This window comes from Leptonychotes weddellii, chromosome 2 (genome assembly GCF_054177405.1).
Source record: "Leptonychotes weddellii isolate Sample4059 chromosome 2, ASM5417740v2, whole genome shotgun sequence".
Classification (NCBI taxonomy): Eukaryota; Metazoa; Chordata; class Mammalia; order Carnivora; family Phocidae; genus Leptonychotes; species Leptonychotes weddellii.
In genome coordinates this window covers 168,711,887-168,729,183 of record NC_138370.1, presented here as the reverse complement: position 1 = coordinate 168,729,183, position 17,297 = coordinate 168,711,887, and the positions used below count along the sequence as shown (strand labels likewise).

Here is a 17,297-nt window from a genome sequence, read left to right as displayed (position 1 = left end):
TAGATATATGAGAAAAGCTTAGAAGTTAACAACTAAAAATGCTGTGTATATAACATTTCAGAAATCTTTATAAGTTGAGATAACAATAGAAATTATTTTACTATATTAATGCTTCCAGTGAATTAAGATTATTTTTGATATGTGATTTTAGAGATGAATACAGTAAATGTAGTATTCTCCAGTACAAGAGATATTGTAACTCATGGGATCCTTAGTTACTGGTATTGTCTTGGGATGCAAGTGATTAGTAATATATTAATCAGATGTCCTGTTTTATGTAAGAAGATTTAGATGGTATATTTATCATCAGTTTTTGAAAAAGTTGCATACATCATATTGAGTCTTTTTCTCTTCTAGGATCGAAGTAGAATGTATGACAGTTTGAATATGCACTCTTTGGAGAATTCCCTTATTGATATTATGAGAGCAGAGCATGATCCTCTTAAGGGTAGGTGACTTTTTTTTTATTTCTTATATCATGCATCGAACTGTGTCTGTCTCACCATTTTTTATAAGAAAATTAGCACTAAGTAGCACCTATGTCATCTATAAGATTCTGTTATGTTTGCTAATAAAAACCTTTGTGAAATGTCCTACTTTTTCTTTTGTAGCTTATTTAGATTTATGCTGATTTATGCAGAGAGAAGTGTAAACCCGTGCCTCTTGACTTGTTATCTAAGAAAAAGCCACTGTTGAGAAATATTTTGCAGTTCGCCATAGGATCTAAGTGTATAGTATAAGTCACTTTTCTAGAATTCTATCAAATACAGAAATTTAAAAAAAAATCCTTGGAATACTTGAATTTACAATTTGCAGTGATTCCTACCTATAATTGCCCTAAGTTAACTTCCTTTCCGATTTTTCTTCTACTGTCATAGGGTTTTAAAAGGAGATCTTTTATAGTAGCTTCTCTGAGTTTTCATAAAAGTTGGGGCAGATTAGGAAAAAGAATCAGCTCCACCGATCTTAGAGTATTAGTCTTATTGTTAACTGTATCTGAAGGTATTTCATTAACATACTTGTTTTCATTTGTCTGTACATTACATGTTACTAATTATTTTACATTTCTTTGTACAATATATCTCATTGCCTTTTATTTTCATGGTGAAAATCTAGAAAAACTGTGTACTTGGGTGATAAGAGATATGCTATCTCTTGCTGCATAATAAATTATCCCAAAATTTAGCAGCTTAAAACAACAATAAACATTTATTATGTCACACAGTTCTGTGGGTCAGGAACTCAGGAGCATTTTGGTTGGTTCTGGCTCAGCATCTCTCATTGAATCAAAACCATGGGCTACTTGGTAATTTTTCCACATTTTTAATTCTATAAAGCCAAGTAAGAAGTCCCTTGAAACATTTAGCCTAAAACTCTAGAACTTAAGTGTTGGCAGCAAGGTGGTGGCTTGAGGCTGAGTTGGTAATACTGATCAGATATCTAAACATTTTGTTTTGTTTCTAGATTTTGTTTATAAAGGAGTTTGTCTTTCTAATTCCTTTATTTTTAAGGAGCGTGAAAAGCTCAAGAGATCATTAATGATTGTTAACAGCGTGTGGCAATGGTAATTCTCCCAAACTAATAAAGACTATTATACTTGGGGTTTTTTTTGGGGGGGGGCCTTCTAACCAAAACCTAATCTAATTTTTTTAGTATCTGTATATTGGGGTCTTGTTCTCTTTCACTGTTACTCTGACAGTTCTAATGGTATTTGTCTTGGATCCACTGTTTAATAATAGAATCCAGCAGTTTATGATTATGAAGAAGTTCCATCTGTTTATTTCTTTGGCTTATCTAGAAAGAAAACTCTTAGAAATTCTTATACAAGATAAAGTCATTATTCACTGTTACCAGTGAATAATGAAACATTTTTCATTGTTGTTTCTCCCAGTCTTCTTTAAAAAGGTCTTTTGAAAATGTTAAGAGTAAACATTCTCTGCTGGAGAATTATCTCACGTTTTCTTTTTTTCTAAAGTCTGTGTTATAATAAAACTGGGAGAAACCTAGAAAGAAGACTTTGAAAAGAAAATGGAAGCAGCCTAAGGCTAAGAGGAATTTAATAATTTAAAAAAGAATCTCAAATGAATTCAAACTCTTTTGTTAGAAAAATTATCTTCGGCCATGGGAAGGGGGAAAATGTGTTCAGCAACACCTTTTGGAATTATGTTAACAAATCTCTGTTTCTAATTGGAGTATTTTGTGTTCCACATTTATTATGGCAGGGAATTAAAAGAGAAAAAAATAGAAAGAATTGAGAAATCTTCTCTACATAGAAATAGAAATAAGACTGGTACTTCTGCATACTACCATCATATACTTATTTAAAATGATCCTCATACCCAAGTGCTGCTACATGAAGATTTTTCTTTTCTTATTAGTACAGACTTCACTGCCTTTAGGATATCATAAGGATGTCATATTGTATATCTTCCTCCTCGTATTCTGATCATTGCACATTTTCTCTGGGTGGGACCTCAGTAAACTCTGCTATAAGTGAGGTTGTGACAGAACAGAAGCCAATCTCGAAACTTTCCCCTTTTTTCCATTCCTCATCTTCAGGACAGCACTTCAGCCTATGTCCCGCCTCTTCCATCTCATCTTTCATTCCTTTCAGAAAAGCGTGTCTTCTGTTTAATACAAGAAAATTCTTTTTTTTTTCCAAAAAAAAAAAAAAATGAATGAATCATGTTATCCTTTTTAAATGTTTTCAAAAAGTCTGCCATTTGCTTTGTCTTCCTTATGGGATCTATTGGAAACGGAAAAGGGAGTTCTAGGGTAAATTTTTTTTAATTAATTTTTTGTTTCCCTTTCTATTAATGATAAAAGTTTCTAGAAAATTTTCATATAGAAAAATTTCCTATATGAAAATTTTCCACAGGAACTTCAGTGATGAGAGATTATATTGTTATGTATTGCTGTATAACAAATTACCCCTAAGTTTAGCAGCTTAAGACAACAATAAACATTTATTATCTCACACAATTTCTTTAGGTTAGAATTCAAGAGCTAAATTAGCTGCTTGGTTCTAGCTGAGGATCTCATGAGGTAGCAGTCATGTGGAGGCTTGACTGGGGCTGGAGGTTCCTTTTCCAGGGTGGCTCACTCATGTGGGTGGCAAGTTAGCCCAGGCCATTGGCAGGAGAACTCAGTTGCTCACCATGTGGACCCTTCCACGGAACTTCTGGTGTGTCCTCACAGTGTATTCAGTGGATCCCCCAGAGCAAAGATAAAGTTCAAGGTGAATGTCCCAGTGTCTTCTGTGACCTAGCTTCAGAAGTCTCACACCACCATTTCCATGACATCCTAGTAGCTACACAGGTCATCCCTGCTCAACTGGGGAGGTGTCTGCTACTCAGAAGATGTGAATATTGGGAGGCAAGCATCAGTGGAGGCCGTCATGGAGGCTGGCTTGGCTTCCACAGAGATGAAAGGCGGAAGCTAAATTTGCATTCAGTTCTACTTTTCTAAAGGAAAAGAGAAAACTACTCAAGATAAAACTTCGTGTCAGTAGAAAGGAAAACAGTCAAGCAGCTCTCTGGAATCCAAAGGAAGTCTGGCAAGTTACTGGCCTGAGAACTGACTGATAGTACTAACAGAGGGACCTCCCATCCCCACCACAGCCCAGAATACTTCACTGCAGCTTGTTTCCATTTTCCCACCCTCCAATGATTTTTACAGGTCAGTAGGGAACCTCCATTGTTTAATGTTGAGGTTCTGTGGTTTAGCATAGCAGGTAGGAAGGGTCTTGTCTCATTGAAGTTCTAAAGGTGTGAAGAGATGGCAAACAAAGATGCAGCTCTATATGCACTTTATTCCACTAAGTGTGTCCACTTTTGTACCAGGCACTGTCCAAGACCTTGGTTGTAATTGTGCAAAACAGACATAGTCTCTGTTCTCGTGGGATTTGTAGCCTACTAGGGAAAGAGGGACCTTATCATCATATGTATAATATGCATATATACATATGATATAGTCATATAATATTTATATACATAAAACCCATACCTCTAACCATAGAGTGTTAGAAGTGCTGTGGAGGGAGATGATAAGGTGCTTGGAAAGGTAATAAGTAAGGGGAGGGGGGTACTTAGTTTATCTGTGGAGTAAAGAAAGCTAAGACCTGAAGGTTGAACAGCACAAAGATGAAAAAATATCGGGGGAAAGTGTCAACTAGACAGAGGGGCCAGGGTGCATGGAAGAGCCTGTCACATTGGAGGAACTGAAAGTAGACAAGTCCTGGCTTAGCTTGTTGAGGGCTGCCTGACGCTCATGGGATGTAACTGCTCAGCCGGCCCTAGGGAGTGCGTGCCGTCTTTTGCTCCAGATCAGGAACACTAACACACCATTTTATGCTTTCCTTAGTATCAGTGACACTGATCTGTTTTATTTATTCTGCAGTGGTTTTTTGCCATTAACATCCTGTTTTCTGATGACTGTCTTCATTCTTGGCAAATATTTTTATTTTCAAGGGAAAAACAAATATGGATTCTTTTAATGGTTAAAGTAAATCATGCTTTGCCAACTGCAGTTTTGTGATATTGCAGTTTTGTATTTGAATACCTATGTTAAATAATCTGTGATCTTTTTATGTATGTGTGGATCAGTTCATTCTGCTTTAAACAAAAGAACAAGACAGTGATTATTGTTAAGCTCTCTTCCCTCCCTACCCTCAGCAATTTGCAAAAAGGTCTTACTGTGTAAGCATTATTACCAAAAATTTCTTACACCCTCCCCAAAAGTATAAGAGTAAACATAAAAATTTAATTTCAGCTAAAAAAAAATGATTTGAAAACTGTGGAAAGATGCACTTCATTCATGCATAAATGCTGTAATATAGCAGTTCTTGGAAAGATCTGTTTTAGCAAGTCACAATGACTTTACCAGTGTTCCCTGAATGATTTAAAGGAATTCAGGAAAAAGGATTTAGAGTATGATTTTATGCCAACACATGTTTAAAAGTGGATGCCTTTAAAACTTCTTATTTACTCTGTATTTTTGTGTGTCTAGCATCATTTTTATTACTTGACTGCAAAACTCCTGTTTTCCAAGACTCCTGACGTAGAATCTCTGCTATTTTAAGGAAGATAACTACTGAGAAAATAAGGAATTACTTCTGTGTAAGGCAATAAGTGGTTGCGGTAGTATCAAATAAATTCTTGCCTCTTTTCTTCTATTGTTCTTTTCCCTCTGATTCTCTTCAGCAGGCCTTAATGTAAATTTGAAGTACAAAGTCACAGAGTAACTTGTATAAATTTCTAAAAGTCTGTCGTGTGAGAATTTACATTTTAGAACTTAAGAACTTTCAAGCTGGGCAGAGATTCTGAAACTCTGAAAGCATTTATTAGGCAGGTTTCAGTACCCCACTCCAAGAGACTGTGCACTCCAGGTTGTGTAAAGAGCACACTTGGAGAAACTCTGAAATAGTGGAACAAGATCAAAGAGATCTATGAAAAGTTGTAAAAGTTTAATGACATTTATTAAAATACAACAAAGTGCAAAATAAAACTAATACCAATAATATATATGCCCAGGCAGTTAGGTCGATTGTCTTAAGTTCTTCATACACTGCTCTCACTGATTCTCTGGCAGAGCGAGGAATGCGTCTCTCAGAACTAATTTTACTTTTCGTCAGCCCACTTGTGTTTACTGAAGTCAAAATTTTTACAAGTGCCAGAAAGTATAAATGAAAATCATGTATAATAGAAAATATCTTCAAAAAAAGATGAGGGATTGCTGTATATGCTTTCGGTCTTTAAAGAAAATGTTTCTTTTTATTCTAAAAAGGAGTCAAATTTACGTATTCTTTCCCCTGTATTTTGTTTTTATTTTTTCCTAAGAAAAAAATCATTAACAACTTTGGAATAAATCATTTATATAGAAGCCTTACACAGTTAAATTATTTTGACTTTAAGATGATCACTGTTGTAATATGCCTGAATCTTAATACTTTACCCTCCAGCTACTCCGAATTTAATTCATCTTAAGAAAAGTACAATTTTCAAGATTTTAACTTTTGTTGTCAGTGAGAATGTCTGCAGATTGAAAAGGAAATTGTGAAAATGTGTTTGTAAAAGTTCTTGTTTTAGAAAACTTGAAGTGTGGCATCATGAATAGAGATTTTTAAATTTTATTTATATTTCTTTTTAGGTAGTTGCAACAATAGGTAATTAGCAACAATATTATTTTTACATAATTAGCAACAGTATTATTAAATTTGGAAACATAGTTGTTATTTCTTCCAGGCAGTTTTGACTAAACAATTTGAGTTACAACAAGCTGCAGTTTTTGTTTTTTAAAAACAAAAACCCATCAGAAACCACAGTGAATTTTTTAAAAACGCAATTATTTATTCAGAGCATATATGGGCTTACTAAAAGCGTGTTTTCACCACAAATCTTCATTAGGACTTTAATTATGGGCTCATAACTCTTACTTTTTAAATTGAAAATAAAACAAATATTTTTTATATAGAATTTGTCATCATAAAAGTGAGTACTTGAGATAATTAGGCTTACGGATTTTAGTTGCTTATAGTATTTGAAGGGCATCTGAGAATCCCTAATGAAGGTTTTCCCTCCAGAGTATAAGACTTTATCCTTTTTTAAAATGTTTGTTTTCTTATTACAAAAAAGTAGTATGTGTTCATTAAAGAAAATTTGGGAAAACTGGAAAAAAATGTTTTCAATCATCAGTTATTTCCACAAACTAAAATAACCACGTTTGATATTTTGGTGTATAATTTTTCTAATCTTTTCTTTTTCTACATATAAGCTTAAAATATTTGCAATAATCAAATCTTTATCAGTCCTCGAACCTGGTTAACTTTAAAGAAAAAGAGTTTAAAAAATATAGGTACTTAGGTTAAAAAGTCAAGTAGTGCCATGAGGCTTATATAACAAAAAATAGAAGTCGTCTTCTTCATTCTTCTCTCTTTGCTACAGATTCCCATTCCTTAGAGGTAGCTACTTTCGTGTAATTATTTGTAAATAATATGTTTGGCTTGTAAATTTCCTACATTTTAGGTATTAATTGTTGACTCTCTACTTTGGCTTACCCATTCCCCAACTCTGTCCTCTCAAAATGATTAGAGGATCATTTTGGTTTAAATTAGGAAGTGACAATACAAATATTCATAGATTAACCTCATATGTTTTGTATCATAATGTAGCTTTTTTCCCCCTTACATCCTTTTCCTGAAATTAATCATTGTCTCTTGGTTTGATTGCTTTGTTATCTAAGTACTTGTCACTTGAATTCATCCCAAAATTTATCAATAGAACCTTGAAGCTTCTTTCAATATATCTGAAAACCTCAAATAATCTTAGATTGATTTTTTTTTTTTTTCCCTGCCATCGAAGGCATCCTTCTTGCAGCCTTTCATAACTGTCACTGTGGGACTCCATAATGCTAGGAGTTCCTTTTTCCTCTGGAATCCATGTCATGATCTCCATAGCCTTTTCTTAATGCTCTATACCTTTGTTTTATTGGGCGTTTCTTCCAGTACCTTCCTTCAGGTGGGACATACATTTTAAATCTCGTATCTGTAAAAACATGTTTATTCTACTATGTAAGATGATAGGCTGATGTAGAATTTTACATATTAGTAATTGAGAATATTGAAAGCATGGCTTCACTGTCTTTTATCTTACATGGTTACTGTAAGTGTATTACCATTCTTAAATCTGTTCATTTGTATGATTAATTGCCTTGTTTTGTGTTTTTAAATTTTTTGTCTTTCTTTCTGGAAGTTTTTAAGATATTTTCATGCCTGTGGTTCTGAAATTTCATAATGATATATGGATCTTCTGATGTGCGGGGAAGGGGGTGCTGCCTGTCTTCGTTCCTTTCTACTTTCCTTCCATTTCTTTATTTCCTTCACTGCACGTCCATTGCCATTGGGTCTCTTTTTTTTTTTTTTTAAGATTTTATTTATTTGAGAGAGAGCATGCACACAGGCCGGGAGGGGCAGAGGAAAAGGGAGAAGCAGGCTCCCTGCTGAGCAGGAAGCCCATTGACCTGGCTGTCGCTTAACCTACTGAGCCACCCAGGTGCCCCTCGTTGGGTCTTTTTAAGTTGGAGATTCATTTCTTTCAGTTCTTGGACATTTTTGGTATTTCTTTGATAATTTCTTCCCTTCTATTTTTAGTATTTCTCTTTCTGGAATTGCTGTTCTTCAAATAGTAAACTTCCTATATTCCTCTGCTTTTCTGTTTCTCATTGCTTTATCTTTTGTTTTGCTTTTGAAGGCATTTCCTCATTTATTATTTTTCAGCCCTTTTATTGGTTTTTGTATTTCAAAACTTTTCTCTGAAGAACTTTTAAGACCCTCTTTAAAAAAAATTCACAGAACTTTCCTATTCTTCCTTGATATTAATTCTCTGGTGTACTTATCTTTGAACACTATATTGTAGTGTCTGAAGATTATTTTTCCATTTCCTTATATTGTTTATACTTCTAAGTTCCTCTTTTCTATTTGTTTGGTTTGTTCTTTCTTTTACTCATGCTGGAAGTGTTTGTCAAATATCTTATGATCCTTTGCTCTCTGTTCATTTTTAAAGATAAGACACAAAAATGGTGATTGGGAAGCTCTGTGTATGTAGCTGGGGTTTATAAACTGGTGAGCATTGCTATAAACCAACCAGGTAAAACTCTCACCATGTCTGTATTTAGGTCTTTTCTTCTGGTTCGGGAAATGAACCCTGGATCTATGTCTTCCATTCTTCTGCCTGGGAGCTGGAGACCTGACTTCTAGCTGCCTTAGAAAAGCCGAAGAGGGGCCTGGGTGTCTCTCTGATTCTCCACCCCACATCTACTCTCAGTGAGAACTAGAGCTTCTTATTTCTGAACATCTCCAGCTATCTGCTACAGTAAACGGCTTGTTTCTGGATAGTCTTCCCATGCACACAGCAGTTTAGGTTTCAGTGTTGTCAATAATTTCTGGTCTGTCTACAAAGGCAGTTAACCACTCAACCGTTCATGTTCACAGCTTCCAAAAATTTGTTGACATAGTTCTTCTGTGATCCTATCTCATTTTCTTTGTTCTGATGAAGTTATGCCTCTTTAAAACTTCTGTACTGTCATTTTAGGGGTTTCAGAAAGCAACAAAGATGCACACATGCATTCAGACCAACATGTTCAATTGGAAATCTTTATAATCCCTAGTCTGCTTATCTCTTTAGTGAAGCCTCCCTAACACTCCTAGTCAGTAGTAGTAGATTACTTTGTTAAAGATTGTTAAAGAATCATATTCCTTTTTAAATGGAGTACCTTGCTCATTTATTTTTGATTCAGTTGTTTTTTTTCTATGTATGTATCTCTCACATGATACTGTGTCATGAGAGCAATGAACACCTCTGTTTTTGCTGTATCTTGAGTCAGCATTTATTGTAGTGCCAAACAAATAGAAAGGGCTCGATAAATTATTGGTTGAATGATGAAACATTTTTCTATAGTAATTCTTATTTTTCATCAGTATTTACTTAGAACTTTTAAAAATTATTTACATGCATTTAAAATGGTTTGTGTAACCATTCCCCTACAGTTGGAAATTTAGGTATTTCAAATTTTTAAATAAAAATCAGTGAGCTTTTTCTGTGTTTTTTCCAAAAATAGACTTAATACATTTGTTTTTGAGGCTCTAAACACATATATTGCCAACTTATTTTAAGTTTTATGCCAGTTTACACTGCCACTGGCAATGCTTGATTGCCCATTTGTTATTCTTAATATTATTTTCATTTATAAAAGTATCACAATTTATTTGCAACCATTAGTTCAACTTTATTTTAATATTAATTGCATATATCTTAATACCAGTTTTATTGTAATAACTTTATGGTGATATATTATCTTAGCAGATGATTAATGACTTTAGTCTTTTGTTGTTGTTGTCATTCTTTTGTGGTTATACTTTACTTGAAACAAACTTTTTGATATTCTATATTCTTTGGTGTTTCTTAGTATGTTTTCTAGTATTGATTGGATAAAAGTTTTTAAAGTTGTAAATAATTCAGTGAAAAAAACTTATAATGGGACCCTGCTTTAAGAGCGAGTTAACTAGATTAATTTTCCTGGAAACTCACTTAGATTGATGGCTTTTATTAAAGAATGATTCTTTTGCTCTCTTGGGATCTGGTACTTTGGATCTAAGGGTCTTTTCTGCATTTGTATGATCTTATTCTTAGGCTTTTATGAGGCATGCATTGAGATTTGGGAGTGAGGTCAGGAATGACTGTCCTGCCCCTTGGATCTGAACAGAGATTGGAGTTATTCAAGGTTGGTAATGACCACATTCTAAGTGGATTTTACCAGACTTCCTGTGAACCATTTTCTTTCTAACTGATTTGGAAATAAAGGTAAAACATAGAAAATGAAAAAATATTAGAAGAGATGACCAAACCCGTGAAACAATGCTTTATATTTAAAGCATATGAGAAGGAAGTGTTAGATCTTTTCATTTGTATAACTTGTTCATGTGTATAATAAACACACACATATGCACACAATATAAGACATATGATACATATCACGTACTAAGCACTTGATACATGCCAAACACTGCTCTGAGGACTTTACATGTATGTATCAACGTAAGTCATTCTCACAGCTAAGGTGTGGATATTAACTCTTATTTTACAGCTGGGTGACTATGGTGGCTCACTAACAATAATTGTCCAAGTTTCAGTGCTATAAAGTGGTTGGACTCTTGAGTTTGTGCTTCTAACTGCTGTACCATACTGCCTAACTTGTTATTTGGTTTAATATTAATTCTAACCTAATATCTTTATGATTCTAATATGTGATTTAAAATTTTTTGTTGTTAAAAGAAGTTGGCAGAATATGTGACATTGTTCTTTAGTAATTTTATCATCACTAATGAGTAATGGGTTGACATCATTAACTGTGAATATTGGGACTTTGGAGGTCATGTTTTAGATGTATTCATTAAAAAAAAAAATTTGTGGAGAAGGGAAAAATTTATCTTGACAAAGGGCAAAAAGCAAGACTTGTCTTCCTCCTTCTCCTTACCATTCTTAAGAAGTTTAAAAATGAAGTAATAAACACTTACTCTGTAATTTTTCCATTTACTGAGAGAATGTCCTTCCTATGCCCCACATACAAACACATATTTAGTAGTAAGCTTTCAATTGAGTTCAAGGGTCACATAATACAATGAGATATTTCATTCATCCATTTAGCAAATACTTAGGGGCCTGTTATGTACTAGGCTCTGTTTTAGATGCTAGAGATACGGTAGAGAATAAAAAAGACAAGTCCTCTCCTCATGGATCTTCTGTTTTAAGGAAGGATAGAGACAAAAAGAACCAGTGCTATGAAGAAAAAAATATAGTGTCAAGGAGATAGAGAAAGAAAGAAGCTGCTATTTTAGAATGTTCTCTGATGGCATCTCTTAAAACACCTGAATGAAGCGAGAGGTACAAGCTTTGGTCATATCTGGGCAAATGCATTTTAAATAGAAGAGGAAATCGATCCTGAAATGGGAATACGCCCAGGTTTGAGTAATAGCAAAGAGGCCAGCATGGTTAGAATGGTTAGAGGATGAGCGGCCAGCGTGGGAGGATTTTAAGCAATAGAAGAACACGAACTGATTTAGATTTTGAAAGGATCACGCGGGCTGCTGAATGGAGACTAGACTATCAGGTTATTCTAGTACTCTGTGAAGAGATGGGGATGGCTTGCGCTCAGGAAACCAAGAAGGAGCTGATGAAGAGCAGTCAAATCTAGCTCTGTGTTTATAATAGAGCAGTCAGGAATTGTTGACTGATTTGTACACAGATTACACAGAATAAAGTGTAGAGGTAACCCAGGGTTTGGGGATGAGCATCCATATGAAAGGAAGACTGTGTTCTATGCTACTCTGGGGAAGTATGGGGCGAGAGGTTGCAGTTGGAAGTATAAATGTGGGAGTCACCTGCTTAGAGATGATGTATGAAGCTTTGGTAGTAGATAACAGCATGTAGGGGGGTGGTATAGAAAGAGAAGTCCCAGGAGTGAATACTGGGGCCTCACCATTTAAAAGTTGAGGAGGGAGACATAGGAAAGAGCATTTCAGGAGTAGCTAGTGAGAGCAAACCAAGAGTGTATGGTATCTGGGAAGGGAAATATGATGCTTTAGCAAATGGGGTACTAGAGCTTACTTTTTACTGGAGGCTTTCAACTTGAGCCTACACAAACATTAACAGATGTTAAGAAAGTGATTGCTTCATTTTATCCTTTCTGATTCACATTTCCGCAATTGTAAAAGTATGTTTAAATCCAAAGAGAAGTGACATAAGTGTCATTATTTTATCATCTCTATTTTATAAGTTCTTTTTATTCAGAGTAAGTAGGTAATTTGGAGAAACAACTTAAATATATATGAAATAGTCTTTAATGCTAGCTTAAGTTACTGCATGTCTTTAAATACCGTTTTGCTTTCTATTTTAGTAATTGGTAATTCATCTATATAAGTGATAAGTTGGATGCAGTCATCAAATTTCTGTTTTTTGCTGCTTGAATATACATTTAAAATGGCCGACATGAATTGCCTCTTATATATATGTATTATACAGATAACTAAAATCATAAGAGACTAATAAGACAAATTTTAAGATGCTGTATGTTCTCTAGTTATTTACTGACACCTAAGAATAAATACGTTTTTCAAAATTATCTATTTTTAAATTGCATAGTATCAATGTAAAAGAAGTGCCAAGAGTAGGAGATACCCATTAATTATAGATATATTAAAACCATCATGAAATTATTATATCATATTTTCACAATAATAAATAATAACCTGGTTACCTAAAATTCAGTTTGCACAAATTTAGACTAGAGGGCTTTATTTTGTAAGGTTAGGTTCTTCTGGGACAACAGAAAACACATAAGCAGCTTAAACAAGATATTTTTTTTTCTATTACAAAAATATAACACCCCTAGAAGTGGTGTGGTGATATTCATGCATCTAGGCACCTGTCTTTTTGTTCTGCTGTCCTTAGCACCTGGCTGTGGCCTCATAATATAATATGGCTGATTCAGGTTAGCCATCAAATCTGCATTCCAGCAGGCAGAAAAGGAAAGGAAGGGAAGGTCTTCCCTTTTAGGGATACTTGCCAGAAACTGCACACACCAGCTTTATTTTACATCCCATTGGCTAGGTCTTACTCCCATGGGCACACTGTAACTACAAGGGAGGCTGGGAAATTTAGTTTTTTTTTACCCTGGGCAGCCCTGCACCTTGGTAGGATTTGGGGTTTCTGTTATTGACATGTACAGGGGTTAATGTACAACTGGCAGTCTCTGCGCCACAGGGTGTCTAGACAATAGGGAGAAACTGGTTTTATGGCAATGTGATTTGATTTTTTTTTCTGTATTAAAGTGTAAGTTAACTAATATACTACATAGTCACTCTGTGAATACTTTTAATGGATTTAGGATAGGAATTTGCCCTATAACTAACCATACATACCTTTCTCTGTATTATTTTATCAACTGGGAAGTCATTATAAGATCATGAGTAAGAGCACGGAGCCATTCTGCCCAGGGTCATGCCTTGCTAGTGCTATGTGCCAGCACTATAACCTTGAGCAAATTTTGTGACCTTTTGTGGTACAGCGTCTGCACCTTCAGATGAGAAGATAATCGTACCTAATTCACAGGATGTCCATAAGGGCTAAATAATTGGTTGTAAAGAACTTAGAAAAGCTCTTGGCATGGAGTAAGCCCTCAAATTTTAGTTATTTCTATAAATTATCATGTTCTTAGTGAAAGTAATTTTAATACTATCCCAGGTAAAATAGAAAGGTTACTTGTCTTAAGATGTACTGATATTTTGCTGTGGTAGAGGAAAAGGGATTGGATAATTGAAAAATGAGTCTGAGTTTGCTTATTTCATTTTGGAGTATTTGATTAGTTATATTGAGAGATTTTCCTATTTGGAGAATTATATTTTAGAACATATATGCAAATATACATCCTGTAAATAGATATCTACCTTGTGAACTTTTTACATAAAGGGTGTGCCTTTTAAGTCCATTCAGAGCCAGGAAGTCAAAAGACTATTAGCAATGAAAATATCTTCTTACTTGTGTCTTAGGATAGGTAAAGCAAACAATGAACCTGTTAGAGGATAAATACGTGGCAGTTGAAAGTTGAGTGGAACCTGGCTTAAGGCTTTGCTCAGTTTTACTTCTCTGGGAGGTCTTTCCTGAGTCCCTGGTTGGTTAAATACTCCTTTGTTTTTTATATAGCATACTGTACATGATTCTTTTAACATGGCAGATTTTATTGAAGTTGTTTCTTCCTGTCTTTCGTACCACATCATAAGCAGAGACTCACTCATAGTTGTGTCCTTAGCATCCTACACACTGTAGATGTACAAGACTTAATGAACTTGTTACAGTAGATATAGCAATACAAGCTACCACTTTCATAGGGGTCTTGATTTTCAATCTCAAGTCAAAAATAACTGATTTTTCATGGCCTTAAATTGCTCTCTAAATTTAGTTACCTACAACAAGATGCTTAGAAATAGGCATATTTCCAGAATAAGCTATGATAGTTCAGACAAGTAAAGCTCTGTGCTGTTGAAATCCAGTTTAGAAAAGGTCTGCTTTCTCTTTGTATCTTCTGCCTTTTGTACGTGCTGTCTTCTTTCCCACTCCATACTAAGGTATTACAACAATAAACTTATTTGCATGTTTTTAGAGTATGATGACTTTATTAGTCTACTGAGGTCATGCTGCATGAAATGCAGGAGTAAATAAGAGGTGGTCAATTGTCTTTTGAAGGACAGTAACGTTTGTTTTGTTTCACCACTTTGAGTCTGAATCTGCTACAGTTAAATTAGAGCCCAGATGACGTACGTGTGTGTGTATTAGTATATGTATAAATCTATAGCTCAAATATATATATATTTTAATGTCAGAATTGGATTATTTCCTTCATTGGCAGATGATTGAATTCTTTAGCTTCATAATTAAAACCCAACAATCTGTGTTTTGTATGGAATGTTTGGGTGTAATACGGGGTATTAACAGTTGCTGAGGTGGTCGAGATAGATGCAGTTAATCTGTATTCCTTATTAATCATGTCAGATTCATTCGGATATTTATTGGTCACTATTCTGGTGGCAGCGCATCCCAAGCTGTCACAGAGTCTTTAAAGGGCTGTGCTGAAAGCTGCTGATGTTCTATCGCACAGACATTTAATTTTAGTCGTTTTCTCAATAGATTTTAATGAACCTTTCTAATAGTCCATCAGAGATTCAGGCATTAGAGGAAGATCCTCTATTTTAACGGGCTAAAAACAATGATCATCCTCGATGTTGGCAGGTAGTCAAACAAGCGTTATGATGTAGAAATGCTGAATGAGCCTCACAGTATGTTCAGACATGCTTTTTCTTCTTTTCCCCAGCAGTCTGCAGTACTGCTGTCCCTTCTGCATGTATTAAGTGCAAAACTCTTAAATGAAGAATGGCTCAAAGGAAATACTAGGCTACTATGCTCCTAAGCTTTAATATTTTCCTTTTTTTATTTTTAGATCGCTTGTAAACTTTGAACAGGTTAAATTTGCAATATCACTTGTAATAATATGTTGAAGACGTTTTCATCAAACATCCTTATTTAAATACAACTATATATAAAATCATATTGAATTAAGTGGCAAGTTGTGATGAGATTTGGTACTCATTTTTTATTTTAATATTCTGGTTGTATTTTGGTTAGGAATATAAATTCCTTTTCTTCAGATTTTATTTTTGAAAAAAGAAAGCTGTGGAGAGAATTATAAACAGTTTTGAAAATACTAAAAAATGTTTACATCCTATTTTAAGTTTGGAGGACCAGGATACCTACATTATTTTTACATCTCAAAAAACAAATAGGCTTTATTCTCCAGGCATTGCTCCTAAGTCACATTGTGCTCTTACCTTATGATCTGGGAACTAAGGTTAGCTGTTTTGTGTCTTGCTTTCAAATTTCAAAGATGATTTTGGTTAATATGTTTTGAGTTAAGAAATTTTTTTTTAATTTAAAAAATATACCATGTTCGGTAATTTCCTCCCTATCCCTCTTCCCTTTTTTTGCTTTTCAAGTAGCTCCATAATCTTCAAATTTACCTTTCCTGTCTTTTTAAAGGTCGATTGAGCTATCCACATCCAGGAACTGATAATCTGTTGATGTTAAATGGTAAGTTTTAAAAAAACATTTTACGTTTCCAATTTGACTCATATAAATAAATATGATTGAGTACATGGTTTTCTTTACCTTCCCCATACACAGAAGTTAATTATTTTATAAGTATAAAAATAAAACTACAACTTCTGTACAGAAAGCAGAATTACAAGTTTGAATATATTCTGGCTGTCAAAGCAGTCATTGTAGTGTATTTGTGACAGTGTGATTTAATTCATTGATCGCAGACTTTGGAGAGAGTCCTGAGTTTGAATACTGGCTTTCTAGTTTATGGTGAGACCTTGTGCAGTAATTTCTGTGAGGCTTAGTTTACCATCTATGAAATGGGAATAACAATCTCAAGGTTTATTATGAGAATTAAATGAGATGATATTTGCAAAGTGCATAGAACTTGTTACTTAGTATAGTACTTGTGCTTATGTTAACCAGGGAATGAATATACTAGTGATTCTATATAAATGTGGTGCTCACACTAACTTAATTTATTCTGACTAGGAAGTTTCACAGTGAACTTCACCAGAGTTAGAAACAGGATAAATAAACTTTCATTAAAGTTTGTTTTCTTTCTGTTGGACAAACATTGTATTCAGAGTGGCAGTACTTAGCACATCCGTGACTGTGGGAGTAGACGTGGAGGATGAAAATACCCTTCACAAAGGTATTTTTAAATCAGAGGGTGGACGAAGAGAGGGAAGTAGGAAGAAGGAAGAGTAGAGATAGTACTTACTTTAAAATACATAATTATATAATTAGAATGGCTTGGCTCTTCTATTTTAACTAAAGCTTTGTTAAGAGCAGATGGCAGTGAAGTTGGGGAACAAAGTCTAAAAAAAGCGAGTATAAAGCTCGACCATGTGAACTAATACCAAGTAAAGACTGTAGTGACAGAAAAGTGGGAATAAAGTCCAGGCCACCTGGGAGATTGTCAAGGGAAATAGGATTTTGGAATGAGAGAAAAACTGAAGAAGCGAAGTGTCTGGTGATGTGATTGATTGGTTCATTTAACATTGGATTGTTATATATTGAGTTGCCCACCACGTGCCAGCTTTGTCTAGGCACTGGGTTATCTGTTAGGATCTTGAAGGATGGTTAGAGGTTGAA

The 17,297-nt window shown here is 34.5% G+C and overlaps 1 protein-coding gene across 6 annotated transcripts in view; it reads left to right on the top strand.

Moving 5' to 3' along the window:
* CPEB2 (cytoplasmic polyadenylation element binding protein 2) overlaps window positions 1-17,297 on the top strand; it is a 69,102-nt gene that overhangs the window by 13,429 nt on the left and 38,376 nt on the right. For 4 of the 6 annotated variants that reach the window (XM_081812588.1, XM_081812585.1, XM_081812589.1 and 1 more), the window contains 2 exons: window positions 358-448; window positions 16,140-16,190. In XM_081812588.1, the coding sequence (XP_081668714.1) occupies window positions 358-448; window positions 16,140-16,190 (142 nt within the window). The remainder of the gene's footprint in view (window positions 1-357; window positions 449-16,139; window positions 16,191-17,297) is intronic. The other 2 variants (XM_081812590.1, XM_081812587.1) reach the window with 1 other exon arrangement.